Source organism: Penaeus vannamei, chromosome 5, assembly GCF_042767895.1.
Source record: "Penaeus vannamei isolate JL-2024 chromosome 5, ASM4276789v1, whole genome shotgun sequence".
Taxonomy (NCBI): Eukaryota; Metazoa; Arthropoda; class Malacostraca; order Decapoda; family Penaeidae; genus Penaeus; species Penaeus vannamei.
This window is the reverse complement of record NC_091553.1, coordinates 5,920,020-5,932,519: the sequence shown is the minus strand read 5'-3', so window position 1 is coordinate 5,932,519 and position 12,500 is coordinate 5,920,020. Positions and strand designations below refer to the sequence as shown.

At 43.7% G+C, this 12,500-nt stretch overlaps 1 protein-coding gene across 3 annotated transcripts in view; it reads right to left on the bottom strand.

Moving 5' to 3' along the window:
• LOC113811022 (potassium voltage-gated channel protein Shaw-like) overlaps positions 1-12,500 on the bottom strand; it is a 451,299-nt gene that overhangs the window by 31,889 nt on the left and 406,910 nt on the right. For all 3 annotated transcript variants that reach the window (XM_070121763.1, XM_070121760.1, XM_070121761.1), the window contains exons 3-5: positions 7,789-7,905; positions 5,568-5,702; positions 922-1,116 (exon numbers count right to left, since the gene is read on the bottom strand). In XM_070121763.1, coding sequence (XP_069977864.1) covers positions 922-1,116; positions 5,568-5,702; positions 7,789-7,905 — 447 coding nt within the window. The remainder of the gene's footprint in view (positions 1-921; positions 1,117-5,567; positions 5,703-7,788; positions 7,906-12,500) is intronic.

The following is a 12,500-nucleotide window of genomic DNA, read 5'->3' as shown; positions in this document are numbered from 1 at the left end:
CCTCCACCTCCCTTCCGTCCCACCTCCACCTCCTCCTCCTCTTCCTCCCTTCCGTCCTACCTCCCTTCCGTCCCACCTCCTCCTCCTCCTCTTCCTCCCTTCCATTCCACCACCTCTTCCTCCCTTCCGTCCCACCTCTTCCCTCCTCCTTCCTCCTCCTCTTCCTCCCTTCCGTCCCACCTCCTCCTCCTTCCTCCTCCTCCTCTTCCTCCTTTCCGTCCCACCTCCACCTCCTCTTCCTCCCTTCCGTTCCACCTCCTTCTCTCCTTCTTCATCTCCCTCCTCCTCTTCCTCTTCCTCCCTTCCGTCCCACCTCCTCCTCCACCTCCTCCTCCTCTTCCTCCCTTCCGTCCCACCTCCACCTCCTTCTCTTCCTCCCTTCCGTCTCACCTCCTCCTTCTTCCTCCTCCTCCTCTTCCGTTCCACCTCCACCTCCTTCTCTTCCTCCCTTCCTATCCACCTCCTCCTCCTCCTTCTGTTCTTCCTCCTCCTCCTCTTCCTCCCTTCCGTCCCACCTCCACCTCCTTCTCTTCCTCCCTTCCGTTCCACCTCCTTCTCTCCTTCTTCATCTCCCTCCTCCTCCTTCTCTTCTTCCCTTCCGTCCCACCTCCTCCTCCTTCCTCTTCCTCCTCCTCCCTTCCGTCCCACCTCCCACCTCCTCTTCCTCTTCCTCCCTTCCGTCTCACTTCTTCCTCCTCCTCTTCCTCTTCCTCCCTTCCGTTCCACCTCCTCCTCCTCTTCCTCCCTTCCTATCTACATCCTCCTCCTCCTTCCTCCTCCTCCTCCTCCTTCTCTTCCTCCCTTCCTCCTCCTCCTCCTCCTTCTCTTCCTCCCTTCCGTCCCACCTCCACCTCCTCTTCCCTCTTCCTTCCTCCTCCTCTTCCTCCCCTCCGTCCCACCTCCAACCCCCTCCCCACTTACCTTGGCGGCCTGTGAAGAATAGGGCTCGTCGAACAGAGACCATAACTTGGGCTTCGTGTTCTGCCACCAGGAGAGGTTCCCGGAGAAGTAGTCGTCTTCGAAGCCGAATTTCCTTGCCGTCTCCTCGTCGCTGGGTTTATCGGTGTCGAGGTCGAGGCGGTCGAGGACAGCCAGGGTCTCCTGGGTGTCTCGATGCTGGAAGAGAGGTTGGGGCGTTAGGGGGTCGAGTTCGTTGAGGGTCTTTTGTTTGTGTTTTTTGTTTTGGTTTTGGTTATGTTGAAGGGAGTTTTGAGTCGAGTTTCTGGAGACTATTTTTGTTTTGTTTGGTTATGTTGAAGGGAGTTTCGAGTCGAGTTTCTGGTGAATCTTTTGTTTATGTGTTTTTTGTTTGGTTTGGTTATGTTGAAGGGAGTTTCGGGTCGAGTGTGTGGAGACTCTTTTGTTTGTGTTTTTTGTTTGGTTTGGTTATGTTGAAGGGAGTTTCGGGTCGAGTTCGTTGAGGGTCTTTTGTTTGTGTTTTTTGGTTTGGTTTTGGTTATGTTGAAGGGAGTTTCGGGGTCGAGTGTGTGGAGACTCTTTTGTTTGTGTTTTTTGTTTGGTTTGGTTATGTTGAAGGGAGTTTCGGGGTCGAGTGTGTGGAGACTCTTTTGTTTGTGTTTTGTTTTGTTTGGTTTGGTTATGTTGAAGGGAGTTTCGGGGTCGAGTGTGTGGAGACTCTTTTGTTTGTGTTTTGTTTTGTTTGGTTTGGTTATGTTGAAGGGAGTTTCGGGGTCGAGTGTGTGGAGACTCTTTTGTTTGTGTTTTGTTTTGTTTGGTTTGGTTATGTTGAAGGGAGTTTCGGGGTCGAGTTTCTGGAGAATCTTTTTTGTTTTGTTTTGTTTATGTTGAAGGGAGTTTCGGGGTCGAGTTTCTAAAGCCTCTTTTGTTTATGTTTTTTGTTTTGTTTATGTTGAAGGGAGTTTCGGGTCGAGTTTCTGGTGAATCTTTTGTTTAGCTATTTTTTGCTTGTTTGTTTATTCATATTAAAGGAAGTTTCGGGTCGTTTCTAGAGAATTATTCATCTATTTTGTGTTATTTTCTTATTTAAACACACACACACACACACACACACACACAAACTCCTTTTACGACACCATATTCCTATTATTAAGCCTATTAAAAACAATTCAACGTTCCTCCTTCTCTTTCTCTTTGCCGAAAATTACTCATAATTCCATCATACTCATTTTTACTCACCTTACGAATTGCCCAATTTAATAGTCTTTCCCCCTCCATCAAAAGAAAAAAGAAAAGAAAAAAAAAGTGAAAAAGATTTAATCGATTTAATCTCTTTGTTCCCCCTTCTCAAAAAAAAAAAAAAAAAAAAAAAAGTTGATTAATTTTCCATGCCTTTCTAAATCTTTCACTTGTTTCTTTTTATTCTTTATCAACGCTTGCCTATTTTACCATTCCATCTTCCACCAATTTTTCTCTCTAACCTATTTCAAAAATTGTTTTATATTTTCTTTTATTTATTTTTTGGCTACGTTCCCCATCTACCTTTCATATTCATTTATTCTCTATTTCTCTTTCCTTCTCCTCTTCTTCCATTAGCGCTTCCAACCCTTTTCGCTTTTTTACTCTCTCCCTATTCCTTCTTTCCATGCCATTTCGGATTGGTTATATTACGTTATATTAATCTAATCACTTATTGATTAATTTCTTTGTAATCTTTTATTTCTCATTTATCAATATAATTACTATTATTGTCATTAACAACAACAACAATGACGACAGCAATATTACTTCTACTATTACTACTACTAACAATAATAATAACAACAATTACAATAACAATAATAACTAAAAGATAACAAAAACAAGTTAAAATAACAACAATAATAACTAAAACAATAACAACAAAAATAACAACACTAATAACTAAAACTATGACAACAATAACAATAATAACTAAAACAATAACAAAACAATAAAAATAATAACAATAATAACTAAAGCAATAACAACAAAAACAAGAATAAAAATAGCAAGAAACAAAAAAAACAAAAACAACAACAAAAACAGCAACAAATATAACAAGAATAACAACAACAAACAGCTGAAAAATGGTTCAGTGAAAAAATATTGGTCTTTGTGATTCGATCCTTTGTAAACAGAGCCAGTGAGTCGTCTTTGGTGAAGCTAATTTATTTTTTTTTTTAATTTCATCATTATTATTATTATTATTACTACTACTACTATTATTATTATTATTATTATTATTATTATTATTATTATTATTATTATCATTATTATTATTATTATTATTATTATTATTATTATTATTATTATTTTATTTGTTTATTTGTTTTTTTTTTGTGAAGCGTGGGAACTTTTTTAATTTTTATTTTTGATATTATTGTTATTGTTATTGTTATTGTTTGTTGTTGTTCTGATTTTATTGTCATTGTGGTTGTTTGTTCATGTTATGATAAATTTTATTTTTTATTTCTTATTTTTTATGTCATTGTTATTGTTATTGTTACTGTTTGTTGTTGTTCTGATTCTATTGATTTTCTTATCACTGTAGTCATCATTATCATCATGATCATTATCATAAAAAATAGTTATTATGATAACCGTTATTATTATCATTATTAGTAGTAATATAATCCCTATCATTATTATCATCATTATTATCATCATCATTACCATCATCAATATATCATCATAATCATCATTAATACTACTATCATTATTACTATCATCATTAATATCATCATCATAATTACTATTATTACTACTACAACTACTGCCATTATTACTAACAAATCTAATTAATACCTGTTATTCGTATCGTTTTATTGTCATTCCCATCATCATAATTAATAACAGTAGTTATAGTACTAAAACTACTGCTACTACTATAACCATAACGAATATTTTCAATATCATGATCACTATCGAAACTACAACAGAAACTACAACATAATCTATAACACAAACTACAACAAAATCTTCAACTCAAACTACGACCTAAACTACAACTCAAACTACAACATAATCTACAAATCAAACTACAACACGATCCACAACTGAAGCTACAACATAAACTACAACTCAAACTACGACCTAAACTACAACTCAAACTACTGCATAAACTACAACATAAACTACAACACAATCTACAATTCAAACTAGGGCATAAACTACAACTCAAACTAGAACTCAAACTACAGCATACAAACTACAACATAAACTACATCACAATCTACAACTCAAACTAGAACATAAACTACAAATCAAACTACAACTCAAACTACTGAATAAACTACAACATAATCTACAACATAATCTACAACTCAAACTACGACCTAAACTACAGCTCAAACTACAACTCAAACTACAACACAATCTACAACTCGAACTAGGACATAAACTACAACTCAAATTACAGCAACATAAACTACAACATAATCTGCAACTCAAACTACTGCATAAACTACAACACAACTACAACTCAAATATGAACACTGCAACGTGTACCAATAGACAGAATTAAAAGTCTTAAACAACTATACCAGGACGGAATAAAAGGTCAATCAAAGCTATTATTATCATTATCATTATTATTATTATCACTCTCATTATAATTATTTTTGTCATTATTATTATCATTATGATAATGATAATATCATTATCATTATTATTCTTAGTATTGCTATCATAATAATAATAATTATTATAATTTTATTGTTATTATTATTACTATCATTAATATTATTATCATTATCATTACTATTATTATTACTATCATCATTATCATTGTCTGTCTCATTATCATTATTATTATCATCATTATCAGGTGAGGAAAAAGAATTAAAACGAAGGAGATAAAATGAAAGAAATGAAAGGGAAAAGTAGAAAATGAAAAAAAATCGAAGAATGAAAAGGATAAAAAAGCAGTAGAGGAAGAAATGACGAAAAAAATAAAAGACGATAAGAGAGAGAGAGAGAGAGAGAGAGAGAGAGAGAGAGAGAGAGAGAGAGAGAGAGAGAGAGAGAGAGAGAGAGAGAGAGAGAGAGAGAGAGAAGAAATAGGGAAAGTCAAATTAAGAAAGGGTAAGGGTTACGAAGCAGTTTTATATTTGGCTATTTTGATCATGTCCAAAAAAGGAAAATATGGTAATTCAGGAAATATGATAATATGATAATTCACATTTTGAAAGAGAAAAGAATGATAAAAAAGAAAGACCTCCCCAAAAAGTCATAAAATGAAAAGGGAAAAACTGCAGAATAACAATAATAATAAATATATGATGAACGAATATCCAACTGAGAGAGAGAGAGAGAGAGAGAGAGAGAGAGAGAGAGAGAGAGAGAGAGAGAGAGAGAGAGAGAGAGAGAGAGAGAGAGAGAGAGAGAGAGACAGAGAGAACAAACAGAAAAAAAGGAAAAAAAGAAAAAGAAAAAGAAATAGGTAGGAAATAAACAAACAAAGAGAAGAAACAGACGAAAGAGAAATAGGTGAGAAAAAAATAAGAAAAAAAAAGAAAGAAAGAAACAAACAAAAAAAAATCCCCCTTCAAGAGATAACAGACACAACAGAGATAAAAAAGATAAGATAAGATAAGAAAGACAAGAAAGAACACCCCCTCGAGCCTTACCGCCGTGTAGGTCATCCAGCAACATGGCTCCACTTGGTTCGAGTCGAGACCCCAGAACTCGAGCTCCTCCTCGAAGAGCGGTCCGCACACGTCCGTCGGGTAGTGGAGCTTCCCTGTGCGGTAGTAGTTCAGCACCTGAGGAGGAGGGGGACGGGTGAGCAGATGGGGGGCGTGGCGAGTGTGGCGAGAGGTGGGAGGGAGTGTGGGAGGGAGTGTGGGAGGGGTGTGGGTGGTAGGAGAGTGGCGGGTGGTAGGAGAGGGGTGGGAGAGGGAGCTTCCCTGTGCGGTAGTAGTTCAGCACCTGAGGAGGAGGGGGACGGGTGAGCAGATGGGGGGCGTGGCGAAGTGTGGCGAGAGGTGGGAGGGAGTGTGGGAGGGAGTGTGGGAGGGGTGTGGGTGGTAGGAGAGTGGCGGGTGGTAGGAGAGGGGTGGGAGAGGGAGCTTCCCTGTGCGGTAGTAGTTCAGCACCTGAGGAGGAGGGGAACAGGTGAGCAGATGGGGGGCGTGGCGAGTGTGGCGAGAGGTGGGGGGGGCAGGAGGGAAGGTAGGAGTGGGTGTGGGAGGGTGGGGGGACAGGTGGGAGTGGGTGTGGCGAGAGGTGGGAGGGTGGGGGTGTGGCGAGAGGTGGGAGGGTGGGTGTGGCGAGAAGGTGCGAGGGTGGGGGGGGACAGGTGGGAGGGTGTGGATGGTAGGAGAGGGGTGGGCGAGGGAGCTTCCTGTGCGGTAGTAGTTCAGCACCTGAGGAGGAGGGGACAGGTGAGCAGATGGGGGACGTGGCGAGAGGTGGGAGGGGCGTGGCGAGAGGTGGGAGGGTGGGGGAGGGGAGCAGAGGGGGGACAAGTGATCAGAGGGTGGACAGGTGGGCAGAAGGGGGGGGCGTGGCGAGAGGTGGGAGGGGTGTAGGAGGGGGTGTGGGTGGTAGGAGAAGGGCGAGTGGGTATTACTGTGGGTAGTAATTCAGCACCTGAAGAAGAGGGGACAGGTGAGCAAATATGGGCGTGACGAGAGGTGGGAGAGGGAAGGGAAGTGGGTGGTAGGAGAGAGTAAGAGATGGGAGAGGGACAGGAGGTGGGAGAGGGACAAGTGGGGGATAATGTGGATAGCAGTTGAATACTGGTATCATAGGTGGTATATGTAGGTATTATTTCAGCCCCTGAGGAAAAAGACAAATAGGTGAGCAGAGGGAGGGGAGGGGAGAGATCGGGAGGGGGTGTTGGGAGTGGGAGAGGGGGGGAGATCGGGAGGGGGTGTTGGGAGTGGGAGAGGGGGGTTGATCGGGAGGGGGGTGTCGGGAGTGGGAGAGGAGGGGGGGATTGATCGGGAGGGGGGTGTTGGGAGTGGGAGTGGGTGTACCTCTGTAGGTGGTATATGTGGCTAATTGTTCAGTTTTGATATTATGGATGGTATAAGTGGGTAGTATTTCAGGACCCGAGATAAGAAGGGGAATAAATGGGATATAACAATAACACCACTATTTATTATTTATTTATCTTTTAATACTTCTTCCTCTTCCTTTTTTCTCTTTATATTCCACTCCTCCTTGCATCCTTCTTCCCCGCCACCTATTTTTTTTTTCTTTTCACATATCCTTCCTTCTCTTTCTTTCTCTTCCTCCTGTTTATATTTCCTCCCTATTCCTTTTCTATTCTTCTCCTTTTTATGTTTTCCTTTCTTTTCCCTTCTCCTCTTCCTCTTTCTGTCCATTTCCTTCCTAATTTCCTACTTTCTCCTCTCTCCTACTACCTCTTTATTCCTTCTTCCCACCCCCTTCCCCTTTCCTCGCTCCTTCCTCCTTCTCTCCTCGTTTCTTCGTCTTCCCTCCCTCCTCCCAACTCTCATGCCCCTTTCCTCCCTCCCTCTTTCTCCTCCTCTTCCCTCCCATCCTTCCTCCCTCCCTCCCTCTTTCTCCTTTTCATCCTCCCTTCCTCTTTCTCCTCCTCCCTCCTTTTTCCTTCAGCCTCCTTCCCTCCTTCTCTCCTCCCATCCTCCCATCCTTCTTTCTCCTCCTCCTCCCTCCCTCCCTCTTTCTGCTCCTCCTTCCCTCTTTCTCCTCCTCCCTCCCTCCCTCCTCCCTCCTTCTTTCTCCTCCTCCTCCCTCCCTCCCTCCCACCCAACCCACCCTCCCTCCCTCCACCCCCATCCCTCCTCCCACCCACCCTCCCACCCATCCTCCCTCCCCCTCCCTCCTTCTTCCTCCCATCCCATCTTCCTCCCTCCTTACCTGGGCAAAAACACCTGGATGCCGATCAAAGAAGTACTCGTTGAGAATTGGGTCATAGTTGGCCAGGGCCTCCGTCAACCGCGAGAGGCGTGTGGCCGGGATCTTCTTCAGTGTCGCCTGCAGGAGGAGAGAGAGATAAAATTAATTTTTTTATCTTTATTATTATTATCATTATTATTACTATTATTTTTTTCTGCAGGAGGAGAGAGAGAGACTGAAAATTAAGTAAAACAAAAAATATATTATTGTTATTTATTATTTTCTATTATTATTATTATTATTATTATTTTCTGCAAGAGGAGAGAGAGAGAGAGAGAGAGAGAGAGAGAGAGAGAGAGAGAGAGAGAGAGAGAGAGAGAGAGAGAGAGAGAGAGAGAGAGAGAGAGAGAGAGAGAGAGAGAGAGAGAGAGAGAGAGAGAGAGAGAGAGAGAGAGAGAGAGAGAGAGAGAGAAAGAAAGAGAAAGAGAGAAAGAGAGAGAGAGAGAGGCAGAGAGAGAAAGAGAGAGAGAAGGATTTAGTTAGGATTTTTATTTTAATTTTATTATTATTATTATATTTTTAGAAGGTTTGCGTAGAGAGAGAGAAGAGGGTTTAGTTAGAAGGTTTTGCTAGAAGGTTTTGTTAGTCAGGAGGTTTTGTTAGAAGGTTTTGTTAGAGAGAGAAGAGGGTTTAGTCAGGATGTTTTGTTAGAAGACTTGCCTAGAGAGAGAAGAGGATATAGTTAGAAGGTTTTGTTAGAAGAGAGTTTTGATAGAAGGTTTGGTTAGAGGAGGAGAAAAGAGAAAAGAGGGATTTGTTAGATCTTGATAGGTTTTGTTTCAGGGGTTTGTTAGAAGCTTTGATAAAGGGTTTTGTTAGAAGGACTTTGTTACAAGGTTTTGCTAGAGGGTTTTGTTAGAAGCTTTGATAAAGTTTTGTTAGAAGGTTTTGTTAGAGGGTTTGGTTACAGGATTAACTATGCTTAGCTTGCAGGAAGAGAAGAGAAAAGAGGGTTTAGTTAGACATTAGAAATTCCAGTTAGAGGGTCTGGTCGGATAGCGAGTTAGAAACCTGGTTAGAAAATTGTTAGGAAGTTTATCAAAGGATTAGATAGAGGATAGTCAGTAGTTTCTCTCAGAGGATTAGTTAGAAAGCGTGTTAGTTAGAGAGACAGCTTGTTAGATACAGTTAGTTAGTTAGATGAGTAGTTAGAATCCTTTACAGGAATCGAGAGTTAACTAATCTCTGAAATGAATTATTATCCATTGACATATCAAACAAAATCAATGAATATTCATATACGTAGCATACTAAACGAATATCCAAGACGCTTCACCTTATCTTAGAGAATCACAAACACAAAATGATAACGAATAAATAGAGATAATAATAATGATATAATAATAATAACAGTAATAATGATAATGATAATTATAATGAATTCTCACAATATATGCTTTCTCTCAAAGAATAACAGAAAATAAATAAAGAAAAAAATAAATAGCAATAATGATAATAATAATAATAATAACAACAGCAATAATAATAATAATAAAAAAAATCTTATTCACACAACATACACTTTCATTCATAAAAAGAAGAAGAAAGAGACATATACCATTACTCCCCCCACCCCCCCACGCACCCCCATAAGTACACCGCCCATAACCCAAGCAAACCCCAGTTTTTACACCCACGCTCACCCGCCCGCCCATACCTCCGAGACGACACCATGGGGGCAAATTCGTGTCGGAGAAAGTGTAAATTTCGTTATCTTATCGACTGGATTTCACCGGATTAGCTAATCAGCGACTGCGAGCGACCAGCGGGAGATCTGCCTCTCTAAATGTCTTTGTGATTGGTGGGTGATTATTTGATATGAATATGCGTAAGGGTTTACTTTTCGCAGGGAGAAAGTGTGTGAGAGAGAGAGAGGGAGAGAGAGAGGGGGGGAGGGAGAAAGGGAAGGAGGGAGTGAGCGAGGAAGGGAGGTAGAGAGGGAAAGAGGGAGGGAGGGAGAGTGGGAGGGAGGGAGGGAGGGAGGGAGGGAGGGAGGGAGGGAGGGAGGAAGAGGGAGAGAGGGAGGGAGGGGGAGAGGGATGGAAGGAGGGAGAGAGGGAGGGAGGGAGAGAGAGAGAGAGAGAGAGAGAGAGAGAGAGAGAGAGAGAGAGAGAGAGAGAGAGAGAGAGAGAGAGAGGGAGGAAGGGAGGGAGGGAGAGGGAGGGAGGGAGGGGGAGAGGGAGGGAGGGAGGGAGGGAGGGAGGGAGGGAGGGAGAGGGAGGGAGGGAGGGGAGAGGGTGGGAGGGAGGGGGAGAGGGAGGGAGAGAGAGAGAGAGAGAGAGAGAGAGAGAGAGAGAGAGAGAGAGAGAGAGAGAGAGAGAGCGAGAGAGAGAGAGAGAGAGGGGAGGAGGGAGGGAGAGAGAGGAAGAGGGAGGGAGGGGAAGAGGGATGGAGGGAGAGAGGGAGGGAGTGAGGGAGGGAGTGAGGGAGTGAGGGAGTGAGGGAGAAAGAGAGAGAGAGAGAGAGAGAGAGAGAGAGAGAGAGAGAGAGAGAGAGAGAGAGAGAGAGAGAGAGAGAGAGAGAGAGAGAGAGAGCAATAAACAGAGAGAGGTAAATGTAGAATAACAAAGGCATAAAAGAAGAAAAAAACACAGACAAAAAAGAAAAAGAAAACAAGACTAAAAATAAATAAATAAAATAAATAATAATGATAATTGATAAAAAACACCTTAATTACCTACAAGAGCGGATGACGCAATGAGCCGAGCTTCCCCCCCTCTCACTCTCCTCCTCCTTCTCTTTCCCCCTCCTTCTCCTCTCCTACCCCCCCGCACGAAATTGCCTACTTAGACACCCCAAGACGCGTGACCAGTGGGCACAATGTCTTGAGTCTAATTCTTTTTATTTTGTGTTTGTCTTCTTCTTCTCTTTTTCTATTTCCTTTCTTCTTGTTTCTTCCCTTTTTTCTTTCTTTTTCCCCTTCTTCCCCTTCTCTCCTCTTTCTATTTCCTCTTCCTCTTTTTCTCTTTCTTTCCTCTCTCTTCTTTCTTTTCCTCTGCTTCTCCTCGTTCCCTCTTTCTTGATTCTTTTTTCACTTCTTGTCCCCATTCTCTCTCTTCTTTCTTCTTCATCATCTTCTCCTTCCCTCTCTTCTTTCTTCTACCTCCTCTTCTTATTCTATTCCTTCCCTCCCTTCTTTCTTCTCCTCCTCCTCCTTTTTCGTCTTTCTTCTATCTATCCTTTCTTCTACCTGCTCCTCCTCCCTTCTCATTTTTCTTCCTCTGCTCCTTTGCCTTCCCTCTCACCTTTCTTCTACCTCTTTTTCTCCTTCTCCTTTCTCTACTTTCTTTTCCCTCTTCTCCTCCTTTCCTCTCATTTTTTTCTATCTCTCCTTCCTGATGTTCTTTTTTCTACCTCTTCTCCTTCTCCCCTCTCAAATTTTCTTTTCCCTCTTCTTCTTCTTTCTTCTCCCTCTCCTCCTCCTTCCCTCTCATCTTTCTTCCGTTTCTCCTTCTACTCCATCCCTCTACATAACCTTCCCCCTCTCCTTCTCCTCCTTCCCTCTACATCTTTCTTCTCCCTCTCCTTCTTCACCTTCCCTCTCATCTTTCTCCTCCCTCTCCCTCTTCACCTCCTCCTCCTTCCCTCTAAATCTTCCTTCTCCCTCTCGTTCTCCTCCTCCTCCTCCTCCTCCCTGCTCCCCTTTCACCCTGCGAAGTGTAAAGTTACAATTCACATTAACCAGAATGAAGCCTCAGGGGTCACGCCTCGGACGGGCACTATTATACAATGGTCTTTATTGAGCTAATGAAGCACTGGGGGTTCGAACCGGCTTCGCTCCCTGTCCTCGGTGTCCAGGCAAATACTACTGTGTGGAGTGATGGGTGCTCCCCTCCCTTGTTCTCCATCAGATCGCCCCCCACACTTGTTCTCCATCAGAGCGTACCCACCTCTTGTTCTCCATCAGGGCGCCCACCCTTGTTCTCCATCAGGGCGCTCACCCTTGTTCTCCATCAGAGCGCTCCCCTACCCCTTGTTCTCCATCAGAGCACTGCCCCCCTCCTCATGCTCTCCATCAGGGCGCCCCTCACCCCCTTGTTCTCCATCAGGGCGCTCACCCTTGTTCTCCATCAGAGCGCTCCCCTACCCCTTGTTCTCCATCAGAGCACTGCCCCCCTCCTCATGCTCTCCATCAGGGCGCCCCTCACCCCCTTGTTCTCCATCAGGGCGCTCACCCTTGTTCTCCATCAGAGCGCTCCCCTACCCCTTGTTCTCCATCAGAGCACTGCCCCCCTCCTCATGCTCTCCATCAGGGCGCCCCTCACCCCCTTGTTCTCCATCAGGGCGCTCACCCTTGTTCTCCATCAGAGCGCTCCCCTACCCCTTGTTCTCCATCAGAGCACTGCCCCCCTCCTCATGCTCTCCATCAGGGCGCCCCTCACCCCCTTGTTCTCCATCAGGGCGCTCACCCTTGTTCTCCATCAGAGCGCTCCCCTACCCCTTGTTCTCCATCAGAGCACTGCCCCCCTCCTCATGCTCTCCATCAGGGCGCCCCTCACCCCCTTGTTCTCCATCAGGACGCCTCTCCCCCCCCTTGTTCTCCATCAGCACCTGGGGGGGGGGGGTTATCGACCGGGTCACACACTTGGTCATTAAGCACGAGTTGTGGCTTCTGGGTCTCGGAGTACGTCCTTGGGGGATTCAAGTTCGAGGCTGTCCTTGAAATTTTTGGG